Source organism: Oncorhynchus masou, chromosome 27, assembly GCF_036934945.1.
Source record: "Oncorhynchus masou masou isolate Uvic2021 chromosome 27, UVic_Omas_1.1, whole genome shotgun sequence".
NCBI lineage: Eukaryota > Metazoa > Chordata > Actinopteri > Salmoniformes > Salmonidae > Oncorhynchus > Oncorhynchus masou.
Genome location: NC_088238.1, coordinates 28,412,580 through 28,434,851, shown reverse-complemented (window position 1 = coordinate 28,434,851; position 22,272 = coordinate 28,412,580). Strand labels below are relative to the sequence as shown.

Here is a 22,272-nt window from a genome sequence, read left to right as displayed (position 1 = left end):
ATTAAATACAGTAGGGAAAGAGGTAGTTGTTTGGGATAAAATATAGGTGGGTTATGTACAGGTGCAGTAATCTGTGAGCTGCTCTGACAGTTGGTGCTTAAAGCTAGTGAGGGAGATAAGTGTTTCCAGTTCAGTGCTTTTTGTAGTTCGTTCCAGTCATTGGCAGCAGAGAACTGGAATGGTGGGTAGTATATGTGGCTTTGGTGACAAAACGGATTGCACTGTGATAGACTGCGTCCAATTTGTTGAGAAGGGTATTGGAAGCTATTTTGTAAATTACATCGCCAAAGTCGAGGATTGGTAGGATGGTCAGTTTTACAAGGGTATGTTTGGCAGCATGAGTGAAGGATGCTTTGTTGCGAAATAGGAAGCCAATTCTAGATTTAATTTTGGATTGGAGATATTTGATATGGGTCTGGAAGGAGAGTTTACGGTCTAACCAGACACCTAAGTATTTGTAGTTGTCCACATATTCTAAGTCAGAGCCGTCCAGAGTAGTGATGTTGGACAGGCGGGCAGGTGCGGGTAGCGATCGGTTGAAGAGCATGCATTTGGTTTTACTTGTATTTAAGAGCAATTGGAGGTCACGGAAGGAGAGTTGTATGGCATTGAAGCTTGCCTATATGACCAGGTGACCTGACCAGGACAGGAGTTTTACATGACCAGGTGACCCGACCAGGACAGGAGTTTTACATGACAGGACAGGTGACAGATGACCTGACCAGGACAAATGACCAGGTGGAAGGACCATGACCAGGTGACCTGACCAGGACAGGAGTTTTACATGACCAGGTGACCTGACCAGGACAGGAGTTTTACATGACCAGGTGACCTGACCAGGACAGGAGTTTTACATGACCAGGTGACCCGACCAGGACAAAAAGACATGAGTTGACAGACAGACAGACAGACAGACAGACAGACAAACAGACAGACAGGTGACACTGTGCAGTCAGTCCAGTACTGTATGTCCCCTCCCTGGCACCAGGAGCAGTGTAGTGTACTGTAGCTCCCTGGACTGGAGTTATGAAAGTAAACCAGGGTCTTGTTTGAGGCCCTTTCACTCTGATCTTGGTCGTTTATGAGAGGGTGAGACAGGCAGACAGAGACAGACGGCCCGGCCGGGTGGTTGCTCCACCTCAGATCACAGAGAAGCAGACAGACCTGACTAGATGAGATTAGAGAGACAGAGTCTCCCGGCTCCACGCTGCCGTAGCGCTTAGCACTGTCTGCCAAACCAGAGCCTTTTCCTCTCATTTCCTCCCTGTAAAGACCTGCACTCTATTCACAAGGGGAAATGGTTACGCCGCTCCTCTTTCATTTCACTTAGCCGTTTGTGATGGATGACGGATGGAGCCAATTACTGTCCTCCACTACCACCGAGTGCCGAGGTTAAATAAACACGGGCCAGTTGTTGCACTGGAGTAAGTGGAAGAGTTTTGGTCCACGTCTGACATGGCACCCTATTCCCAGGTCAAAAGTAGTGCACTGTGTAGGTAATAAGGTTGGTATTTAGACCGCCTGTCAGATGTGTTTGTAAGGAGGATGGAACAGAGGTTGTGGCCAGACAGACAGACAGTGTTGTTCTGAACTGTGGGTCCAGTTCTCCGTCTCCTCTGTGGCATCATCAGTGTGCGTGCGTCCGTGCCGCCTGGCTACCGGCTCGAAACACACAAACACATCTGAACAACCACCAGACTAAACACAGCACGCACTGCCTTGTGCTTAATCACGGACCAGTTAACGCACACATGCAGGCACACACTCTCTGTGTGTCTGTCTGTCTGTCTGTCTGTCTGTCTGTCTGTTAGTCTACAGTAGCAGCCCAGCCCTGTTTGATCCCTGTTAATCTCATTGGAGGATGTTATAGGTTTCTAACTAACGCTTCCTCTAATGCTCCACTGGTGATTTACTGGACTTTCAACAGCACAACAGGGCTCCATAAACACACACTCACACCAGCCGTTACATGCACACTCTCTCTCGCTCGCTCTGTCTCTTTCTCTCTCTTTTTCTCTCTCTCTCTCTCTCTCTCTCTCTCTCTCTCTCTCTCTCTCTCTCTCTCTTTCTACCTCACGCGCTCTCTCTCGCTCTCTTTCTCTCTCTACCTCTCTCTCTCTCTCTCTCTCTCTCTCTCTCTCTCTCTCTCACTCTCTCTCTTTCTACCTCTCTCGCTCACTCTCTTTCTACCTCTCTCTCTCGCTCTCTTTCTACCTCTCTCTTTCTCCCTCACTCTCTCTTGCTCTCTTTCTGCCTGTCTCTTTCTCTCTCACCCTCTCACTCTCTCTCTTGCTCTGTATTTCTTTATCTCTCTCTCTCTCGCTCTCTCTCTCTCTCTAGCTCTGTTTTTCTTTCTCTCTCTCTCTCTGTCTCTCTCTCTCTCTTGCTCCCCCCTCTCTCTCTCTCTCTCTCTCTCTCTCTCTCTCTCTCTCTCTCTCTCTCTCTCTCCCTCTCTCTCTCTCTCTCTCGCTCTCGCTCTCGCTCTCTCTCTCGCTCCCTCTCTCTCTCTCTCTCTCTTGCTCCCTCTCTCTCTCTCTCTCCTCTCTCTCTCTCTCTCTCTCTCTCTCTCTCTCTCTCTCTCTCTCACTCTCGCTCTCTCTCTCTCTTTCTCTCTCTCTCTCTCTCTCTCTCTCTCGAATAGCAGCAGCCTATAGGTGTTCCAGAGGAGTCTCCACGCCAGTTTCCATCTCTCTCTCCATATCTCAATTAAATTCAATTAAATTCAAGGGCTTTATTGGCATGGGAAACATGTGTTAACATTGCCAAAGCAAGTGAGGTAGATAATATATACAGTGAATATATAAAGTGAAATAAACAATACAAATTAACAGTAAACATTACACATACAGAAGTTTCAAAACAATAAAGACATTACAAATGTCATATTATATATATACAGTGTTTTAACAATGTACAAATGGTAAAGGATCTCTCTCTCTCTCTCATATTCAATACCTTTGACTCAGTCTTACTGTACCAGACAGTGGCTAAAAAGAGCCCTGCTCAGCTCTGCTCTGTCCTGTCTGAGTAGTGTCCACAGGCTAGCATTCTTGCCTCTGGTGTCATCCCCACATCTCCTCGCCCTCACCAGACTTCAATAGGCCTTCAGAAAGAAGAAAGAGAAGGACAATCTTTCCTCAATAAACACAGGCACAAATGCCTACCTGGTCTACGACTGAGATGCTTGGGACTTGTTTGTCAAGCCAAGCAAGCATCCCGCCCTTAAGGAAGTCTGTCTTTGCCTGACTGGTAGTTTTCTCTCTCCCCCCTCTCTCTCTCTCTCTCTCTCTCTCTCTCTCTCTCTCTCTCTCTCAGACGTGGATGAGTGCATGGACAACAACGGAGGATGCCAGCAGGTGTGTGTGAACACCATGGGAAGCTACGAGTGTATGTGCAAGCAAGGCTTCTTCCTCAGCGACAACCAGCATACCTGCATCCACCGCTCCGACGGTGAGTGGACAAGTGTGTGTGTGTGTGTGTGTGTGTGTGTGTGTGTTTAGAGACTGGACATGAGTGTGTGGCACGTTCTTAGTTATTTTCCATTGTCTCTGTGCTCATCTGGGTGGTCTCAGTCAGCTCTCTCCAGCCTTTTTCTCTCAAACCATCACAACTGATATGTAGCATTAGTACTTCTCCTAATTTCCCCTGGACATGACCCGTGACATCGCTACAAAATGCGGGGTAGAGGTTGGAGGGGGTCAAATGCGGAGGCGTCTGCTAGGTTTGCAAAGGGTCGGAAACTTTCCGGTAAATTTCTGAAGTTAAGCCCTGGAATTGGGGGGATTTTGCTTAAATGTGTCAACAAAAGTTAGCTTATAACAGTGAACCTTTTTTTGTGTGATACACAAGGCAATTCTAGGTCTTGGGTCATATTTTGGTTAAACTATCCCTAATTCAATGGAACCCTCTGCATGCACAGTGCATTCTTCCATCACATGTGCAGTGCATTCTTCTGATTCTCAAGATCTTGCTCACAAATGAGATGCTATTGAGCCCACACTACTACACAGTCTGAGCCAAGGACTACACGCTTTCTGGTAAGTTTTGATTACATTACTGGGTGGGATGAGTATATTTTATATGACATACATTCTTTTTTTTAACTAGTAAATAGTAGCCTACAGCAAAGTGTGTTTAAATCATTTCTAACTTGTTAACAATTTCTGCTAGTTAGTTTTTGCTACCTTGTGGGTTTTTAGCTTGCTTGAGCCTGCTAACTGAGGAATGTTAATTCACCTGTTTCCATACATGTTTCATTTTAAAAAGTGATTTTATTATTATTATTTTTTTTTACAAATGAGTTGTTTAATCTAACTGCTTAACTATTTATCAGTACATGGAATTGTATTTGGGTTTGATTTACTTTTTTTCTCATCTTTACAGGAAAATTCCATGGGCACTATCTGATGCGTGGACACATTTCACTGCAGCTAATGTAGAAGGAAAAGCTGTGTACATTTTGCCAAATCATATGTGAAGAATGCAACAAAGATGCAGAATAATCTGGTCAAGTGCATAAAGTTCCCTCAGCGCTTACAACAAGCAACCTCTGACAAAAGTCCCTCTACATCTATTCGAGGTGAAAATGATGAATCTGACAGGCGCCTTAACGATAGCAACAGCTCATGGTCCTCCTGGAATCAGAAGTTTGTTTGACTCAATGGAGGAACGTAGTCAGAGAAATGCTGATGAATGTCTTGCTCGAGCTGCGTATGCAACTGGTTCACCTCTGATGCTCACAGACAATGTGTTTCGGAAGAAATTTCTGAATGTTCTTCACCCAGCAAACACCCCTCCAACCAGACATGCTTTATCTACTCATTGGCTGGTTGCAGAGTTCAATAGAGTTCAAGTGAAGGTTAAGCAAATCATAGAGAAGCAGACTGTAATGCAATCACCTCTGATGGGTGGTCGAAGGTTCGTGGGCAAGGAATAATTAACTACATCATCTCCACCCCTCAACCAGTATTTTACAAGAACACAGACACAAGGGACAACAGACACACCAATCTCTACATTGCAGATGAGCTGAATACAGTCATCAATGACCTTGGACCACAGAAGATATTTGCAATGGTGAAAGACAATGCTGCGAACATGAAGGCTGCTTGGTCTAAAGTGGAGGAGTCCTACCCTCACATCACACCCATTGGCTGTGCTGCTCATGCATTGAATCTGCTCCTCAAGGACATCATGGCACTGAAGACAATGGATACACTCTACACGAGAGACAAGGAAATGGTTAGGTATGTGAAGGGTCATATAGCCGCAATCTACCTCACCAAGCAAAGTGAGAAGAATAAGAGCACCACATTGAAGCTGCCCAGCAACACTCACTGGGGTGGTGTTGTCATCATGTTTGACAGTCTCCTGGAGGGGAAGGAGTCTACAAGAAGTGGCCATATCACAGTCTGCCGATATGGACATCCCCATCAAGAGGATCCTCCTGGATGATGTATTTTGGGAGAGAGTGGTAAGCAGCCTGAAACTCCTGAAACCTATAGCAGTAGCCATTGTAAGGATTGAGGGAGACAATGCCATCCTGTCTGATGTTCAGACTCTGCTTGCAGATGTAAGAGAAGAAATCCATGCTGCCCTGCCCACTTCACTATTGCTGCAAGCAAAGGAAACTGCAGTTCTGAAATATATCAAAAAGCATGAAGACTTCTGCCTGAAGCCCATTCAAGCAACAACATACATGTTGGACCCCACGTTTGCAGGCAAGAGGATCCTGTCTGGTGCAGAGATCAACAAGGCATATGGTGTCATCACTACCGTGTCTCGCCACCTTGGCCTGGATGAGGGCAAGGTTCTTGGCAGTCTGGCAATGTACACTTCCAAGCAAGGGCTTTGGGACGGAGATGCAATATGGCAGTCGTGCCAACATATCTCACCAGCCACCTGGTGGAAGGAACTTTGTGGATCTGAGGCTCTTTCCCCTGTTGCCTCCATCATCTCCAAATCCCACCAACATCAGCCACCTCAGAGCGCAACTGGTCCTTGTTTGGGAACACACACACCAAATCACGCAACAGGCTGACCAATACAAGGGTTGAAATATTGGTGGCCATCCGGGCAAATTTGAGGCATTTGAGCCTGACAACGAGCCGTCCTCAACAAGGTTGGAAAGTGACAGTGACGATGAGGCCTCAGAGTCTGTTCAAGAGGTGGACATTGAGGAGGTCCAGGGAGAAGACATGGAAGCCTGAGAGGAAGACAACCAAAGCTTTAGTTTCTAGACTATCATTTTACAGATGTATGTTGAAAGTGTTTCTGCGAGATGTGATCATTCAATATTCCCTTTCTTTAGTTGTTCAGTGAAATCATCCCATTGAGAGTCAACTCATTTATTTAAAGTTCAATTTGTAACTACACTACCGGTCAAAAGTTTGAGAACACCTACTCATTCAAGGGTTTTTCTTTATTTTTACTATTTTCTACATTGTAGAATAATAGTGAAGACATGAAAACGATGAAATAACACATACTGTATGGAATCATGTAGTAACCAAAAATGTTTTAAACATGAAAATAGCCACCATTTGCCACTCTTGGCATTCTCTCAACCAGCTTCACCTGGAATGCTTTTACAACAGTCTTGAAGGAGTTCCCACATATGTTGAGCACTTGTTGGCTGCTTTTCCTTCACTCTGCGTTCCAACCCATCCCAAACTATCTCAATTGGGTTGAGGTCAGTTGATTGTGGAGGCCAGGTCATCTGATGCAGCACTCCATCACTTTCCTTCTTGGTAAAATAGTCCTTACACAGTCTGGAGGTGTGTTGGGTCATTGTCCAAATGAAAAACAAATTATAGTCCCACGAAGCCAAACCCAGATGGGATGGCGTATTGCTGCAGAATGCTGTGGTAGCCATGCTGGTAAAGTGTGCCTTGAATTCTAAATAAATCACTGACAGTGTCACCAGCAATGCAACCCCCCACCATCACACCTCCTCCTCCATGCTTTACGTTGGGAAATACACATGCAGAGATCATCCGTTCACCCACACTGCATCTTACAAAGACACGGCGGTTGGAACCAAAAATCTCCAATTTGGACTCCAGACCAAAGGACATATTTCCACCGGTCTAATGTCCATTGCTTATGTTTCTTGGCCCAAGCAGGTCTCTTCTTATTATTGGTGTCCTTTAGTAGTGATTTCTTTGCAGCAATTCAACCATGAATGCCTGACTCATACAGTCTCCTCTGAACAGTTGATGTTGAGATGTGTTTGTTACTTGAACTCTGTGAAGCATTTATTTGGGCTGCAATTTCTGAGGTGCAGTTAACTCTAATGAACTTATCCTCTGCAGCAGAGGTAACTGCAACAGAGGTAACTCTGGGTCTTCATTTCCTGTGGTGGTCTTCATGAGAGCCAGTTTCATCATAGAGCTTGATGATTTTTGCAACACAAAAACTTTCAAAGTTCTTGAAATGTTCCATATTGACTGCCCTTCATGTCTTAAAATAATGATGGCCTGTCGTTTCTCTTTGCTTATTTGAGCATAGTTCTTGCCATAATATGGACTTGGTCTTTTACCAACTAGGCAAGTCAGTTAAGAACAAATTATTATTTTCAATGACGGCCTAGGAACAGTGGGTTAACTGCCTTTTCAGGGGCAGCTGGTTGATACTGGTTGAGGGTATGCCAAGAGTGTGCAAAGCTGTCATCAAGGCAAAGAATGGCTCATTGAAGAATCTCAAATATAACATTTATTTTATTTTGTTAACACTTTTTTGGTTAGTACATGATTCCATATGTGTTATTTCATAGTTTAGATGTCTTCACTATTATTCTACAATGTTGAAAATAGTACAAATAAAGAAAAACACTTGAATGAGTAGGTGTCCTAAAACTTCTATTGGAAGGATTTAATCATTTGCACTTGTGTCTACTTATGATAAGGTAAAATGGTTATGTTTCTGTCTCCATATGATATGGTAAATATATCCAATTCAAAAAACATCTACATTTAAATGGTTTTCATATTAATTAGCATATATTCCTATTAATTCCCATATATTTCCGTTAATTCCCATATATTCCTGTTAATTCCCACGGAAAGTTTCCACCACTGAATATTCCCCAAAATGTGCAAAACTAGCGTCCACCATGCCTCGCCTTTGTGCAGTGACCATTAACCGTGGAACGTGGCGAGGAGTGGGCGGGATGCGTGACTTCTGACGCATGTTTCTCGTTCGTGTGATCCTCCTACGGCTGGTTGCGGTTTCATCCATAAACTCTCTGGCGCTCCGGCTTCCCCGACCCATTCCGCCTGTCAGACTTCATGTATGGTCTCAGTCTGGATCAGTGAGGGTCTGAGAGGTGACGGGGGGGGGGGGGCAGAGAGAACATCCTCCTCCACACTGAGGAATCACAGCACATTCCTCCAAAAATATACAGTTCAACATATAGACCAACACACACACACACGCGCGCGCACGCACGCACGCACGCACGCACGCACGCACGCACGCACGCACACACACACACACACACACACACACACACACACACACACACACACACACACACACACACACACACCAGCAGCAGCAGCAGCAGCACTGTAATTGAGGAGTTCAGAGAGATATGAAAGGACCCTCATCCATCATCTCTGTGATGTCACTATCGGACACTTCAGGAATGTGGAGAGGGGTGAGTGACTGAGGGGGTGAAGGAGGGTGAGGGGCAATCAGATGACAGCTCTCTCTCTCTTTCTCTCTAGCTCGTTCTATGGTCTTGGATTAGTAGGGCAGTGTGAGCAGGGAAGCAGGGCTGTTGGGGCACACAGTCAGAGGGAATTCAGACGAGCTGAAGAAAGAGTGAAAGAGACACAGAAATAGAAACATTCCATGTTTGCTCTCTGGAATACCCACGAACCTGTCCCTCTCTCTCTCTACCCCGCACCCTTCTATCCCCTCTCTTTCCACCGACTCTGTCTCTCTCAGTCTCTCCTCTCCTGTCCTCTCTATATCTCTCTATTTTTGTTTTACATCAAAGCCATTCCTCAGTTATCGTGTAATTAGTTGGCCTGTCAGAGATGCTGGGGGTAAACAGTCTCTAAAGCAGCCTGGTGTATTCCTCCAGCCCAGCTCTACCCACTCTTGACCAGCCCCAGTCCAGTCACAGCCTGCCCCTGTGGTCCTCAATCGGACGCTTGTCTCCCTGCTGCTCCCAGACAGGAATAGCAGCAGCTTCTAGGTGTTCCAGAGGAGTCTCCACGCCTGTTTCCATCTCTCACTCCATATCTCTCTCTTTCTCTCTCTCTTCTCTCTCTCTCTCTCTCTCTCTCTCTCTCTCTCTGTGTGTGTATATATATGCAGTATGTATCTTTACATTTACATTGCATTTGAGTAATTAAAAAAATATTTTAAAACAACAGCAATACAATAAAATACAATTAAAAGACGATACGAATGGTCAATGGTCATTCCACTGGTCAGTGGGTGTGCTCTGGTCAGTGGGTGCTGGCAAGGCAAAGCCCCCCTCGCCCCAGCCCAAGGGGATTTTCAGTGGGTGCTCTGGTCAGTGGGTACAGTAATCACCCCCCTCACACCTGATTGGAGGACCTCAAGCATTTATACTGTGCATGTATTTATTCCATTACTCATTAATTCCATCCTTCAGACAGCCACAGATCAACCCATTTTTTCTAGTAAATCATCATTCTACTATTCCTCTTCTATTACATCCCTCCATTCTACCATGGTGTCTCACTAGGAACCTCCCCATCATTCTACCGTGGGGTCTCACTAGGAACCTCCCCATCATTCTACCGTGGGGTCTCACTAGGAACCTCCCCATCATTCTACCATGGTGTCTCACTAGGAACCTCCCCATCATTCTACCATGGGGTCTCACTAGGAACCTCCCCATCATTCTACCATGGTGTCTCACTAGGAACCCCCATCATTCTACCGTGGGGTCTCACTAGGAACCTCCCCATCATTCTACCATGGTGTCTCACTAGGAATAACCCCATCATTCTACCATGGGGTCTCACTAAGAATCTCCCCATCATTCTACCATGGGGTCTCACTAGGAACCTCCCCATCATTCTACCGTGGTGTTTCACTAGGAATCTCCCCATCATTCTACCGTGGTGTCTCACTAGGGACGTCCCCATCATTCTACCGTGGGGTCTCACTAGGAACAAATCAAATCAGGGTATAGGCTTATGTCTGTTAAATTGTCTGTCTTGAATGGTGTGCCTCAAGGCTCTGTACTTGGGTCCTCTCTTATTCACTATTTATGTAAATTATTTAGACAAAAATGTCCAAAATGCACAACTTCATTTTTATGCTGATGATACTGTTATTTACTGTTGTGCCTTGTCTCTTACAAAAGCTTTCCAGAACATGCAAAGTGCTTTTTATACTGTTCAACATACCTTGTGTCAATTGAAGCTTATCCTCAATACTGACAAAACTAAACTAATGTAAGAAATAGACCTCTGATCCTTTCACCTATTACTACCTGTCAGGGCAAGGAGATTGAGGTTGTAACCTCATATAAATATCTTGAAATTTTAATTGATGACGGCCTCTCACTATGAACCTCCCCATCATTCTACCGTGGTGTCTCACTAGGAATCTCCCCATCATTCTACCATGGTGTCTCACTAAGAATCTCCCCAACATTCTACCATGGGGTCTCACTAGGAACCTCCCCATCATTCTACCGTGGTGTTTCACTAGGAATCTCCCCATCGTTCTACCATGGTGTCTCACTATGAAACTCTCCATCATTCTACCATGGTGTCTCACTAGGAATAACCCCATCATTCTACCATGGTGTCTCACTAAGAATCTCCCCATCATTCTACCATGGGGTCTCACTAGGAACCTCCCCATCATTCTACCATGGTGTCTCACTAGGAATCTCCCCATCATTCTACCATGGTGTCTCACTAGGAATCTCCCCATCATTCTACCGTGGTGTCTCACTAGGAATCTCCCCATCATTCTACCATGGTGTCTCACTAAGAATCTCCCCAACATTCTACCATGGGGTCTCACTAGGAACCTCCCCATCATTCTACCGTGGTGTTTCACTAGGAATCTCCCCATCATTCTACCGTGGTGTCTCACTAGGAATCTCCCCATCATTCTACCATGGGGTCTCACTAGGAACCTCCCCATCATTCTACCATGGGGTCTCACTAGGAACCTCACCATCATTCTACCATGGTGTCTCACTAGGGTTTTGAACCTCCCCATCATTCTACCATGGGGTCTCACTAGGAACCTCCCCATCGTTCTACCATGGTGTCTCACTAGGGTCTTGAACCTCCTCATTATTCTACCATGGGGTCTCACGAGGAACCTCCCCATCATTCTACCATGGTGTCTCACTAGGAACCTCCCCATCATTCTACCATGGGGTCTCACTAGGGTCTTGAACCTCCCCATCATTCTACCATGGGGCCTCACAGGCGGGTGCCTGTCTCTGAAATTGTAGCCAGAGTTTTAGAGAGTTTTAGAGAATTTATTCTGTCATGTTGAGGAAATACACACACATACCTCCATTTCACTCTCTTTTACATGCGCGCACACACACACACGCACGCACGCACGCACACAGTCTTGCGCAGCTAACCTTGTGGTGACATACAATTCAGTCCCATTCAAAATTATATTTTCCCTAACCCTAATCCTAACCCTAACCTGTACCCTAAATCGTACCCTAAACCGAACCCTAACCTTAACCCAAAAACCTAACCTTTAACCTTTAACCATGAACCTAACCCTATCTCCTAACCCTAAACCTAATTCTAACCCTAACACTAATTCTAACCTTAACCTCAAACTCCCTAGAAATATCATTTTACCTTATAGGGACCAACAAAATGTCCCCAGTTGGTCAAATATTTGTTCATTTACTATTCTTGTGTGGACTTTTGGTCCCCACAAGTATAGTTAAACACGTCCACACACACACACACACACACACACACACACACACACACACACACACACACACACACACACACACACACACACACACACACACACACACACACATCTGCAATTGTTTGTTCCATTGCGATAAGCTACTGTGTGTTTCCCAGTCATGACAAACACCTTGGCCCAGCCAGGCTTTCTCTGTATTTTAGAACACTGTAAACAGTGGGACAATGCTGTTGTTCATCTGAAGTGCTTTTACTGACTGGAATGATTGAACATTTCGCTTTGGGTCGTTCAACCTATTCTATTAAATTGGTCTGAAATCAAATAACAAATTCAACAGATCAATGTGATTTTGTGAATTGAAAGAAAGCTTCTAAATTGCTTTCAACACCTCATGCACATGCACATTGAATGGAGCTGGGGGCAATGTAGCGGCAGCAGCCTATCTGAAGATTTGGAGGCGTGGCTTATTAGGGGCGAAGCTTTTACGGAGTTATTTTTGCCCATCCATGAGAGTGAATGTCATTGAGTGTCATGTCTTTAATTTAGTGTTGAAAGCAGTAAGTTGCAACTTGAAATATAGGTTTGGTAATAATTGGTTAAAACAGTTGGAATTGAGTCATACCGTCGGTTTCAACAAATGTAGTATTTTTCAATTGAGAAAACTTAATTTTGGGGGTTGATCCAAAGAGTACTTGTTTACAGTGTAGAGGTGTTTACTAACTGCTGCCTTCCACTCCCAAATGTCCCTCACCCACCATTATCAAGCATAGTGTGAAAACTACCCGACCAGGCAGTAACTGAACATGACAGATAACTTAATTGAGGAAACTAGCTGCGCATAAATCAGTTGAGGAAATTCTGTCTTCTCTCAAGTGATCTTATTTTCATCCAAGTCATACAGACAAACAGCCAATTGACTTGAGATGTAATCCAGAGTTTGTCATTCAAACATACAGCATATAGACAACACATTCATTAGGAACTGGTATTTGTGATGAATGAGTTGTAGAACAGTGTAGAAACAGTGGTGTAAATGCCTGTATATGTTCAGTAAGAGGCCCCCAGCCACCCAGCGTGCCCCAGAGGAGATATAGAGTTACAAAGTGAACCGTAACACTTCTCTATTTCAGTAAAATATGGCAGTAGATGTCCCCACATGTTGTGAATATAATATGCTTGTAAATTCTTCTTCCAACTCAACTCCATTCCTTGGCAATTTGGTGCGAGTAGTAAATTGGGAATTTGAGTTGGTGCCCACCCGACAGTGCTCAGAGCCTGGCCATGGAAACCAATCAGAATCCTTCTATATAAAAAAGTACTTTCCTCCTGCCTGAGGAACGTCATACCCATCAGAGAGAAAGAGAGACACATTGAAGGGAGAGAGAAACACATTATGAAGTAATTGTACCATACACAACAGGGGACCCATGTCTGAGTGTGTGCATGCTTAGCCCTACAGTGGAAACATGACATGTTGGCAGTGTGGAGAGTTAGTCGACAACCCCTGTCTGCTGTCATGACGTTTGTTTCAGACGGTTGGAAAATCATTCATCTGCGGTTGTGGTGTGTCTGCGTGTGTGTCTGTGTCTGCGTGTGTGTCTGCGTGTGTGTCTGCGTCTGCGTGTGTGTCTGTGTGTGTGTCTGTGTCTGCGTGTGTGTCTGTGTCTGCGTGTGTGTCTGCGTGTGTGTCTGTGTCTGCGTGTGTGTCTGTGTCTGCGTGTGTGTCTGTGTCTGCGTGTGTGTCTGTGTCTGCGTGTGTGTCTGTGTCTGCGTGTGTGTCTGTGTCTGCGTGTGTGTCTGTGTCTGCGTGTGTGTCTGTGTCTGCGTGTGTGTCTGTCTGTGTGTGTGTCTGTGTCTGCGTGTGTGTCTGTCTGCGTGTGTGTCTGCATGTGTGTCTGCGTGTGTGTCTGTGTCTGAGTGTGTGTCTGCGTGTGTGTCTGCGTCTGCGTGTGTGTCTGTGTCTGCGTGTGTGTCTGCGTGTGTGTCTGTGTCTGCGTGTGTGTCTGTCTGTGTGTGTGTCTGTGTCTGCGTGTGTGTCTGTGTCTGCGTGTGGGTCTGTGTCTGTGTGTGTGTCTGTCTGCGTGTGTGTCTGCATGTGTGCCTGCGTGTGTGTCTGTGTCTGAGTGTGTGTCTGCGTGTGTGTCTGCGTCTGCGTGTGTGTCTGTGTCTGCGTGTGTGTCTGCGTGTGTGTCTGCGTGTGTGTCTGTCTGTGTGTGTGTCTGTGTCTGCGTGTGTGTCTGTGTCTGCGTGCGGGTCTGTGTCTGCGTGTGTGTCTGTGTCTGCGTGTGTGTCTGCGTGTGTGTCTGTGTCTGCGTGTGTGTCTGTGTCTGCGTGTGTGTGTGTCTGTGTCTGCGTGTGTGTCTGCGTGTGTGTCTGTGTCTGCGTGTGTGTCTGCGCGTGTGTCTGTGTCTGCGTGTGTGTCTGCGTGTGTGTCTGTGTCTGCGTGTGTGTCTGTCTGCATGTGTGTCTGTGTCTGCGTGTTTGTCTGCGTGTGTGTCTGCGTGTGTGTCTGTGTCTGCGTGTGTGTCTGCGTGTGTGTCTGTGTCTGCGTGTGTGTCTGTGTCTGCGTGTGTGTCTGTTTCTGCGTGTGTGTCTGTGTCTGCGTGTGTGTCTGTGTCTGCGTGTGTGTCTGCGTGTGTGTCTGTGTCTGCGTGTGTGTCTGTGTCTGCGTGTGTGTCTGTGTCTGCGTGTGGGTCTGTGTCTGCGTGTGTGTCTGTGTCTGCGTGTGTGTCTGTCTGTGTGTGTGTCTGTGTCTGCGTGTGTGTCTGTCTGTGTGTGTGTCTGTGTCTGCGTGTGTGTCTGTCTGTGTGTGTGTCTGTCGTGTGTGTGTGTCTGTGTCTGCGTGTGTGTCTGTGTGTGTGTCTGTGTCTGCGTGTGTCTGCGCATGTGTCTGTGTCTGCGTGTGTGTCTGCGTGTGTGTCTGTGTCTGCGTGTGTGTCTGCGTGTGTGTCTGTCTGCGTGTGTGTCTGTCTGCGTGTGTGTCTGTGTCTGCGTGTGTGTCTGTGTCTGCGTGTGTGTCTGCGTGTGTGTCTGTGTCTGCGTGTGTGTCTGTGTCTGCGTGTGTGTCTGCGTGTGTGTCTGTGTCTGCGTGTGTGTCTGCGTGTGTGTCTGTGTCTGCGTGTGTGTCTGTGTCTGCGTGTGTGTCTGTGTCTGCGTGTGTGTCTGCGTCTGCGTGTGTGTCTGCGTGTGTGTCTGTGTCTGCGTGTGTGTCTGTGTCTGCGTGTGTGTCTGTGTCTGCGTCTGCGTGTGTGTCTGTGTCTGCGTGTATGTGCCGTCGTGGGTCTCTCGGAGCGTCGGGTGTGAAAATAGAGGCTCTGTGTGATTCATGTGGCTTCGCGGGGCAGATGAAATGACCTGTCCACGGCTCCTGAGAGGACGATATATAACGGCAGGGATTACTAGCTTATCGCTGAGGGATGGCGGGGGACCGGGGGTGTATAGGGACACTGTCTCATTAGTTTGTTGCTTGGTTGGTTGGTTGGTTAGTTAGTTCAGTCATTTGTTTGTTCACTCACCCATTCACTCACTCATTCACAACCTTTATATCACTGGTGGAGAACAAGTAAGGAACTGTATGGCGCCATTGGAGCAACTGCGTTACACTGTGGCTCAATAGGTCTTTATTGACCTTGTCACTGTTGTTGGTGCCCCACAACACTGATAATGTCACCTACAGTAGAAAGATAGCAGGTTAGCTAACAGCAGTCAGACGTACTGTAGTTCAGTGGTCACCAACCAGTCGATCGCGATCTTCAAGGCATTCCTAGTCGATCACCAAATACTTCTGTAGAAAAGCGTGCACTCCTTTTTTTTGTTGCGCTGTTGGCTGAAGGTGCACTTCAAATCAAACTTTATTTGTCACATGCGCCGAATACAACAAATGCTTACTTAGTTCACAAAGAGTTAAGAAAATATTTACCAAATAAACTAAAGTAAAAAATAATAAGAAGTAACACAATAACATAACAATAACGAGGCTATATACAGGGGGTACCGGTACCGAGGCAGTGTGCTGGGGTACAGGTTAGAGGTAACTTGTACATGTAGGTGGGGGTGAAGTGACTATGCATAGATAATAAACAGCGAATGGCAGCAGTGTACACATCAAATGGGGGGGGGATCAATGTAAATAATCTGGTGGCCATTTTATGAATTGTTCAGCAGTCTTATGGCTTGGGTTAGAAGCTGTTGAGGAGCCTTTTGGTCCTAGACTTGGCACTCCAGTACCGCTTGCCGTGTGGTAGCAGAGAAAACAGTCTATGACTTGGGTGACTGGAGTCTCTGACAATTTTATGGGCTTTCCTCTGACACCACATATTATATAGGTCCTGTATGACAGGAAGCTTGGCCCCAGGGATGTACTGGGCCGTACGCTCTACCCTCTGGAGCACCTTACGGTCGGATGCCGAACAGTTGCCATACCAAGCAGTGATGCAACCGTTCAGCCCACCTTTTCCTGTAGTCCACGATCAGCTCCTTTGTCTTTTTCACATTGAGGGAGAGGTTGTTGTCCTGGCACCACACTGCCAGTTCTCTGACCTCCTCCCTATAGGCTGTCTCGTCGTTGTCGGTGATCAGGTCTACCACTGTTGTGTCGTCAGCAAACTTAATGATGGTGTTGTGTCGTGTTTGGCCACGCAGTCGTGGGTGATCAGTGAGTACAGGAGGGGACTAAGTACACACCCCTGAGGGGCCCCAGTGTTGAGGATCATCGTGGCAGACGTGTTGTTGCCTACCCTCACCACATGGAGGCGGCCCGTCAGGAAGTCCAGGAACCAGTTGCAGAGGGAGGTGTTTAGTCCCAGTGTCCTTAGTTTAGTGATGAGCTTCGCTGGCACTATGGTGTTAAACGCTGAGCTGTAGTCAATGAACAGCATTCTCACATAGGTGTTCCTTTTGTCCTGGTGTGAAAGTGCAGTGTGGAATGCGATTGATTCAGAAGCCCTGCGCACCGGGTAGGCAAAGAGTTCCCATTTTTAACTTTTTCATTTGTCTGAAAAGACAACCTCCACCTACCTGGGAGATGTATGTCTGTTTACGCTTTTATTCAGTACTGTCACACTGTTGTGTGCTTCTCTGTACTTGCTCTCGCGCTGCAGCTGCAATGAATTAGTAACCAAGTGTATAGATAGCCCTGCGTTTTTATTATTATTAGCAGCTCGTTGTGCCTATTTTGATATCGAGGAATATTTCACTTTCTCTGGTCATAGAAACAACATAAATTTGTGCATGAGGCAGATGCAGAGCGACTCAAGTTTCACCATCAGGTGGACGGTGTCCCCTCTCTCTGGTCAGTCTCAGGAAAGAAAGGAGAGAGCAGGGACCTTGAGAGGCGGACCTTCCGCTGATTTTCCCTCCTTCTGCTGAGACTAATGCCGTGTTCAAAACAACTGGGAACTCGGGAACTATGACATCTTCTTCAGCTCGTTCAAGACAACTGGGAACTGACTGGGAATATTTTTGATATTTTGCTAATTATTTCAATTTGTGCTGTGCTGTGCCTCGCAAATGCTACACCAACTGATCTATTTTGATACCAAAGCTCCATTTTCTAAATATAATATGATTTGAGAAGAATCAAATCAAATCAAATGTATTTATATAGCTCTTCTTCCATCAGTTGATATCTCAAAGTGCTGTACAGAAACCAAGCCCAAAATCCCAAACAGCAAGCAATGCAGGTGTAGAACCACGGTGGCTAGGAAAAACTCCCTAGAAAGGCCAAAACCTTTTTTAAATTTTACTTGGCAAGTCAGTAAAGAACAAATTCTTTTTTCAATGACAGCCTAGGAACAGTGGGTTAACTGCCTGTTCAGAGGCAGAACAACAGATTTGTACCTTGTCAGCTCAGGGATTCGAACTTGCAAACTTTCGGTTACTAGTCCAACGCTCTAACCACTAGGCTACCCTGCCGCCCCGGAAGAAACCTAGAGAGGAACCAGGTTATGAGGGGTGGCCAGTCCTCTTCTGGCTGTGCCGGGTGGAGATTATAACAGAACATGGCCAAGATGTTCAAATGTTCATAAATGACCAGCATGGTCAAATAATAATAAGGCAGAACAGTTGAAACTGGAGCAGCAGCACGGCCAGGTGGACTGGGGACAGCAAGGAGTCATCATGTCAGGTAGTCCTGGGGCATGGTCCTAGGGCTCAGGTCCTCCGAAAGAGAGAAAGAGGGAATTAGAGAGAGCACACATAAATTCACACAGGACACCGAATAGGACAGGAGAAGTACTCCAGATATAACAAACTGACCCAAGCCCCCCGACACATAAACTACTACAGCATAAATACTGGAGGCTGGAGGGGTCAGGAGACACTGTGGCCCCATCCGAGGACACCCCCGGACAGAGCCAAACAGGAAGGATATAACCCCACCCACTTTGCCAAAGCACAGCCCCCACACCACTATAGGGATATCTTCAACCACCAACTTACCATCCTGAGACAAGGCCGAGTATAGCCCACAAAGATCTCTGCAAAGGCACAACCCAAGGGGGGGCGCCAACCCAGACAGGAAGTTCACATCAGTGTCACAACCCACTCAAGTGACGCACCCCTCCTAGGGACGGTATGAAAGAGCCCTAGTAAGCCAGTGACTCAGCCCCTGTAATAGGGTTAGAGGCAGAGAATCCCAGTGGAAAGAGGGGAACCGGCCAGGCAGAGACAGCAAGGGTGGTTCGTTGCTCCAGAGCCTTTCTATTTACCTTCACACTCCTGGGCCAGACTACACTCAATCATATGACCCACTGAAGAGATGAGTCTTCAGTAAAGACTTAAAGGTTGAGACCGAGTTTGCGTCTCTCACTTGGGTAGGCAGACCATTCCATAAAAATGGAGCTCTATAGGAGAAAGCCCTACCTCCAGCTGTTTGCTTAGAAATTCTAGGGACAATTAGGAGGCCTGCGTCTTGTGACCGTAGCGTACGTTTAGGTATGTACGGCAGGACCAAATCAGAGAGATAGGTAGGAGCAAGCCCATGTAATGCTTTATAGGTCAGCAGTAAAACCTTGAAATCAGCCCTTGCCTTAACAGGAAGCCAGTGTAGGGAGGCTAGCACTGGAGTAATATGATAATTTTTGGGGGTTCTAGTCGGGATTCTAGCAGCCGTATTTAGCACCAACTGAAGTTTATTTAGTGCTTTATCCGGGTAGCCGGAAAGTAGAGCATTGCAGTAGTCTAACCTAGAAGTGACAAAAGTATGGGTTAATTTTTCTGCATAATTTTTGGACAGAAAGTTTTTTGCAATGTTACGTAGATGGAAAAAAGCTGTCCTTGAAACCGTCTTGATATGTTCTTCAAAAGAGAGATCAGGGTCCAGAGTAACGCCGAGGTCCTTCACAGTTTTTTTTGAGACGACTGTAAAACCATTAAGATTAATTGTCAGATTCAACAGAAGATCTCTTTGTTTCTTGGGACCTAGAACAAGCATCTCTGTTTTGTCTGAGTTTAAAAGTAGAAAGTTTGCAGCCATCCACTTCCTTATGTCTGAAGCACAGGCTTCTAGCGAGGGCAATTTTGGGGCGTCACCATGTTTCATTGAAATGTACAGCTGTGTGTCATATGCATAGCAGTGCAAGTTAACATTGTGTTTTCAAATGACATCCCCAAGAGGTAAAACATATAGTGAAAACAATAGTGGTCCTAAAACGGAACCTTGAGGAACACCGAAATGTACAGTTGATTTGTCAGAGGACAAACCATTCACAGAGACAAACTGATATTTTCCGACAGATAAGATCTAAACCAGGTCAGAACTTGTCCATGTAGACCAATTTGGGTTTCCAATCTCTCCAAAGGAATGTGGTGATCGATGGTATCAAAAGCAGTACTAAGGTCTAGGAGCACAAGGACAGATCCAGAGCCTCGGTCTGACGCCATTAAAAGGTAATTTACCACCTTCACAAGTGCAGTCTCAGTGCTATGATGCGGTCTAAAACCAGACTGAAACATTTCGTATACATTGTTTGACTTCAGGAAGGCAGTGAGTTGCTGCGCAACAGCTTTTTCTAAAATGTTTGAGAGAAATGGAAGATTCGATATAGGCCGATCGTTTTTTATATTTTCTGGGTCAAGGTTTGGCTTTTTCTAGAAAGGCTTTACTACTGCCACTTTTAGTGAGTTTGGTACACATCTGGTGGATAGAGAGCCATTTATTATGTTCAACATAGGAGGGCCAAGCACAGGAAGCAGCTCTTTCAGTAGTTTATTTGGAATAGGGTCCAGTGTGCAGCTTGAAGGTTTAGAGGCCATGATTATTTTCATCATTGTGTCAAGGGATATAGTACTAAAACGCTTGAGTGTCTCCCTTGATCCTAGGTCCTGGCAGAGGTTTTGCAGACTCAGGACAACTGTTCTTTGGAGGAATACGCAGATTTAAAGAGGAGTCCGCAATTTGCTTTCTATTGATCATGATCTTTTTCTCAAAGAAAAGATTTTTAGTTAGCTTTGCGACGGTATCAAAAATCAATTTCGGGTTGTTCTTATTTTCCTCAAGTAAGTTGGAAAAATAAGATGATTGAGCAGCAGTGAGGGCTCTTCGATACTGCACAGTACTGTCTTTCCAAGCTAGTTGGAAAACTTCCAGTTTGGTGTGGCGCCATTTCCGTTCCAATTTTCTGGAAGCTTGCTTCAGAGCTCGGGTATTTTCTGTATACCACGGAGCTAGTTTCTTATGACAAATGGTTTTAGTTTTTAGGGGTGCAGCTGCATCTAGGATGTTGCGCAAGGTTAAATTGAGTTCCTCAGTTAGGTGGTTAACTAATTTTTGTCCTCTGACGTCCTTGGGTAGGCAGAGGGAGTCTGGAAGGGCATCAAGGAATCGTTGGGTTGTCTGAGAATTTATAGCACGACTTTTGATGCTCCTTGGTTGGGGTCTGAGCAGATTATTTGTTGCGATTGCAAACGTAATAAAAGGGTGGTCCGATAGTCCAGGATTATGAGGAAAAGCATTAAAATCCACAGCGTTTATTCCATGGGACAAAACTAGGTCCAGAGTATGACTGTGGCAGTGAGTAGGTCCAGAGACATGTAGAAGAACAATATTGTCAGGGCAGACATATAGCAAATATGTTGTGATAATGTATCTGGCCTACTACACAAACCTCATTCCTACACAACTCTTTCTATTAGGTTAATGTTACATTTTTTAAGTCAGGTTTAAAACTAATCTGAGCGGTAGATCTCGGCTTGCTTTTTGACTGCGAAAGTGGTCTTGACTCAGAAAAAGCTGGTGACCACTGCTGTAGTTATTAACACAGGACAGCTTTTGTTTGGTCCAGTCCATAACTGGACTTCCCCAGGTAGTCTCAAGGCTTTCTGCCTTCCTCATGTGTTGAAGAAGAGAGGGACTTTATTCTGCCCTGTGTTGGGGGATTGGGGTGGAGGGAGAGTTGGGGGATTGGGGTGGAGGGAGAGTTGGGGGACTGGGATGGAGGGAGAGTTGGGGGATTGGGGTGGAGGGAGAGTTGGGGGATATGGGTGGAGGGAGAGTTGGGGGATTTGGGTGTAGGGGAGTTAGGGGATTGCGATGGAGGGAGAGTTGGGCGATTGGGGTGGAGGGAGAGTTGTGGGATTGGGATGGAGGGAGAGTTGGGCGATTGGGGTGGAGGGAGAGTTGTGGGATTGGGATGGAGGGAGGGAGAGGTGGGCGATTGGGGTGGAGGGAGAGTTGTGGGATTGGGATGGAGGGAGAGTTGGGCGATTGGGGTGGAGGGAGAGTTGTGGGATTGGGATGGAGGGAGGGAGAGGTGGGCGATTGGGGTGGAGGGAGAGTTGGGGGATTGGGGTGGAGGGAGAGTTGGGCGATTGGGGTGGAGGGAGAGTTGTGGGATTGGGATGGAGGGAGGGAGAGTTGGGCGATTGGGGTGGAGGGAGAGTTGGGGGATTGGGGTGGAGGGAGAGTTGGGCGATTGGGGTGGAGGGAGAGTTGTGGGATTGGGATGGAGGGAGGGAGAGTTGTGGGATTGGGATGGAGGGTGGGTAGAGGTGGGCGATTTTGGTGGAGGGAGAGTTGGGGGATTTGGGATGGAGGGAGGGAGGGAAATTTGGGGTATTGGCATGGAGGGAGAGTTGGGGGATTGGGATGGAGGGAACTGGGGAATGGAGAAAAGGGAAAAATAAACACAGGAGACAAACACAGTTGAGTTGACCAATGGAAGTGTGTTTATTTGAAGTTGTGTGAGGATAGGAAGCAGACAGAGGGAGGCTGCTGTTGCTGTGCTCACATGCACACACACACACGCACACACACACACACACACACACACACACACACACACACACACACACACACACACACACACACACACACACACACACACACACACACACACACACACACACACACACACACAC

At 46.3% G+C, this 22,272-nt stretch overlaps 1 protein-coding gene across 9 annotated transcripts in view; it reads left to right on the top strand.

Annotated features, from left to right (window-relative positions):
* The window catches only part of LOC135515949 (signal peptide, CUB and EGF-like domain-containing protein 1), a 135,137-nt gene that overhangs the window by 29,757 nt on the left and 83,108 nt on the right, over positions 1–22,272 (top strand). For all 9 annotated transcript variants that reach the window (XR_010451878.1, XM_064939838.1, XM_064939840.1 and 6 more), the window contains one exon: positions 3,316–3,450. Coding sequence is in view for 8 of the 9 variants with exons in the window: in XM_064939838.1 (XP_064795910.1) it covers positions 3,316–3,450 (135 nt within the window). In the remaining variant the exon portion in view is untranslated. The remainder of the gene's footprint in view (positions 1–3,315; positions 3,451–22,272) is intronic.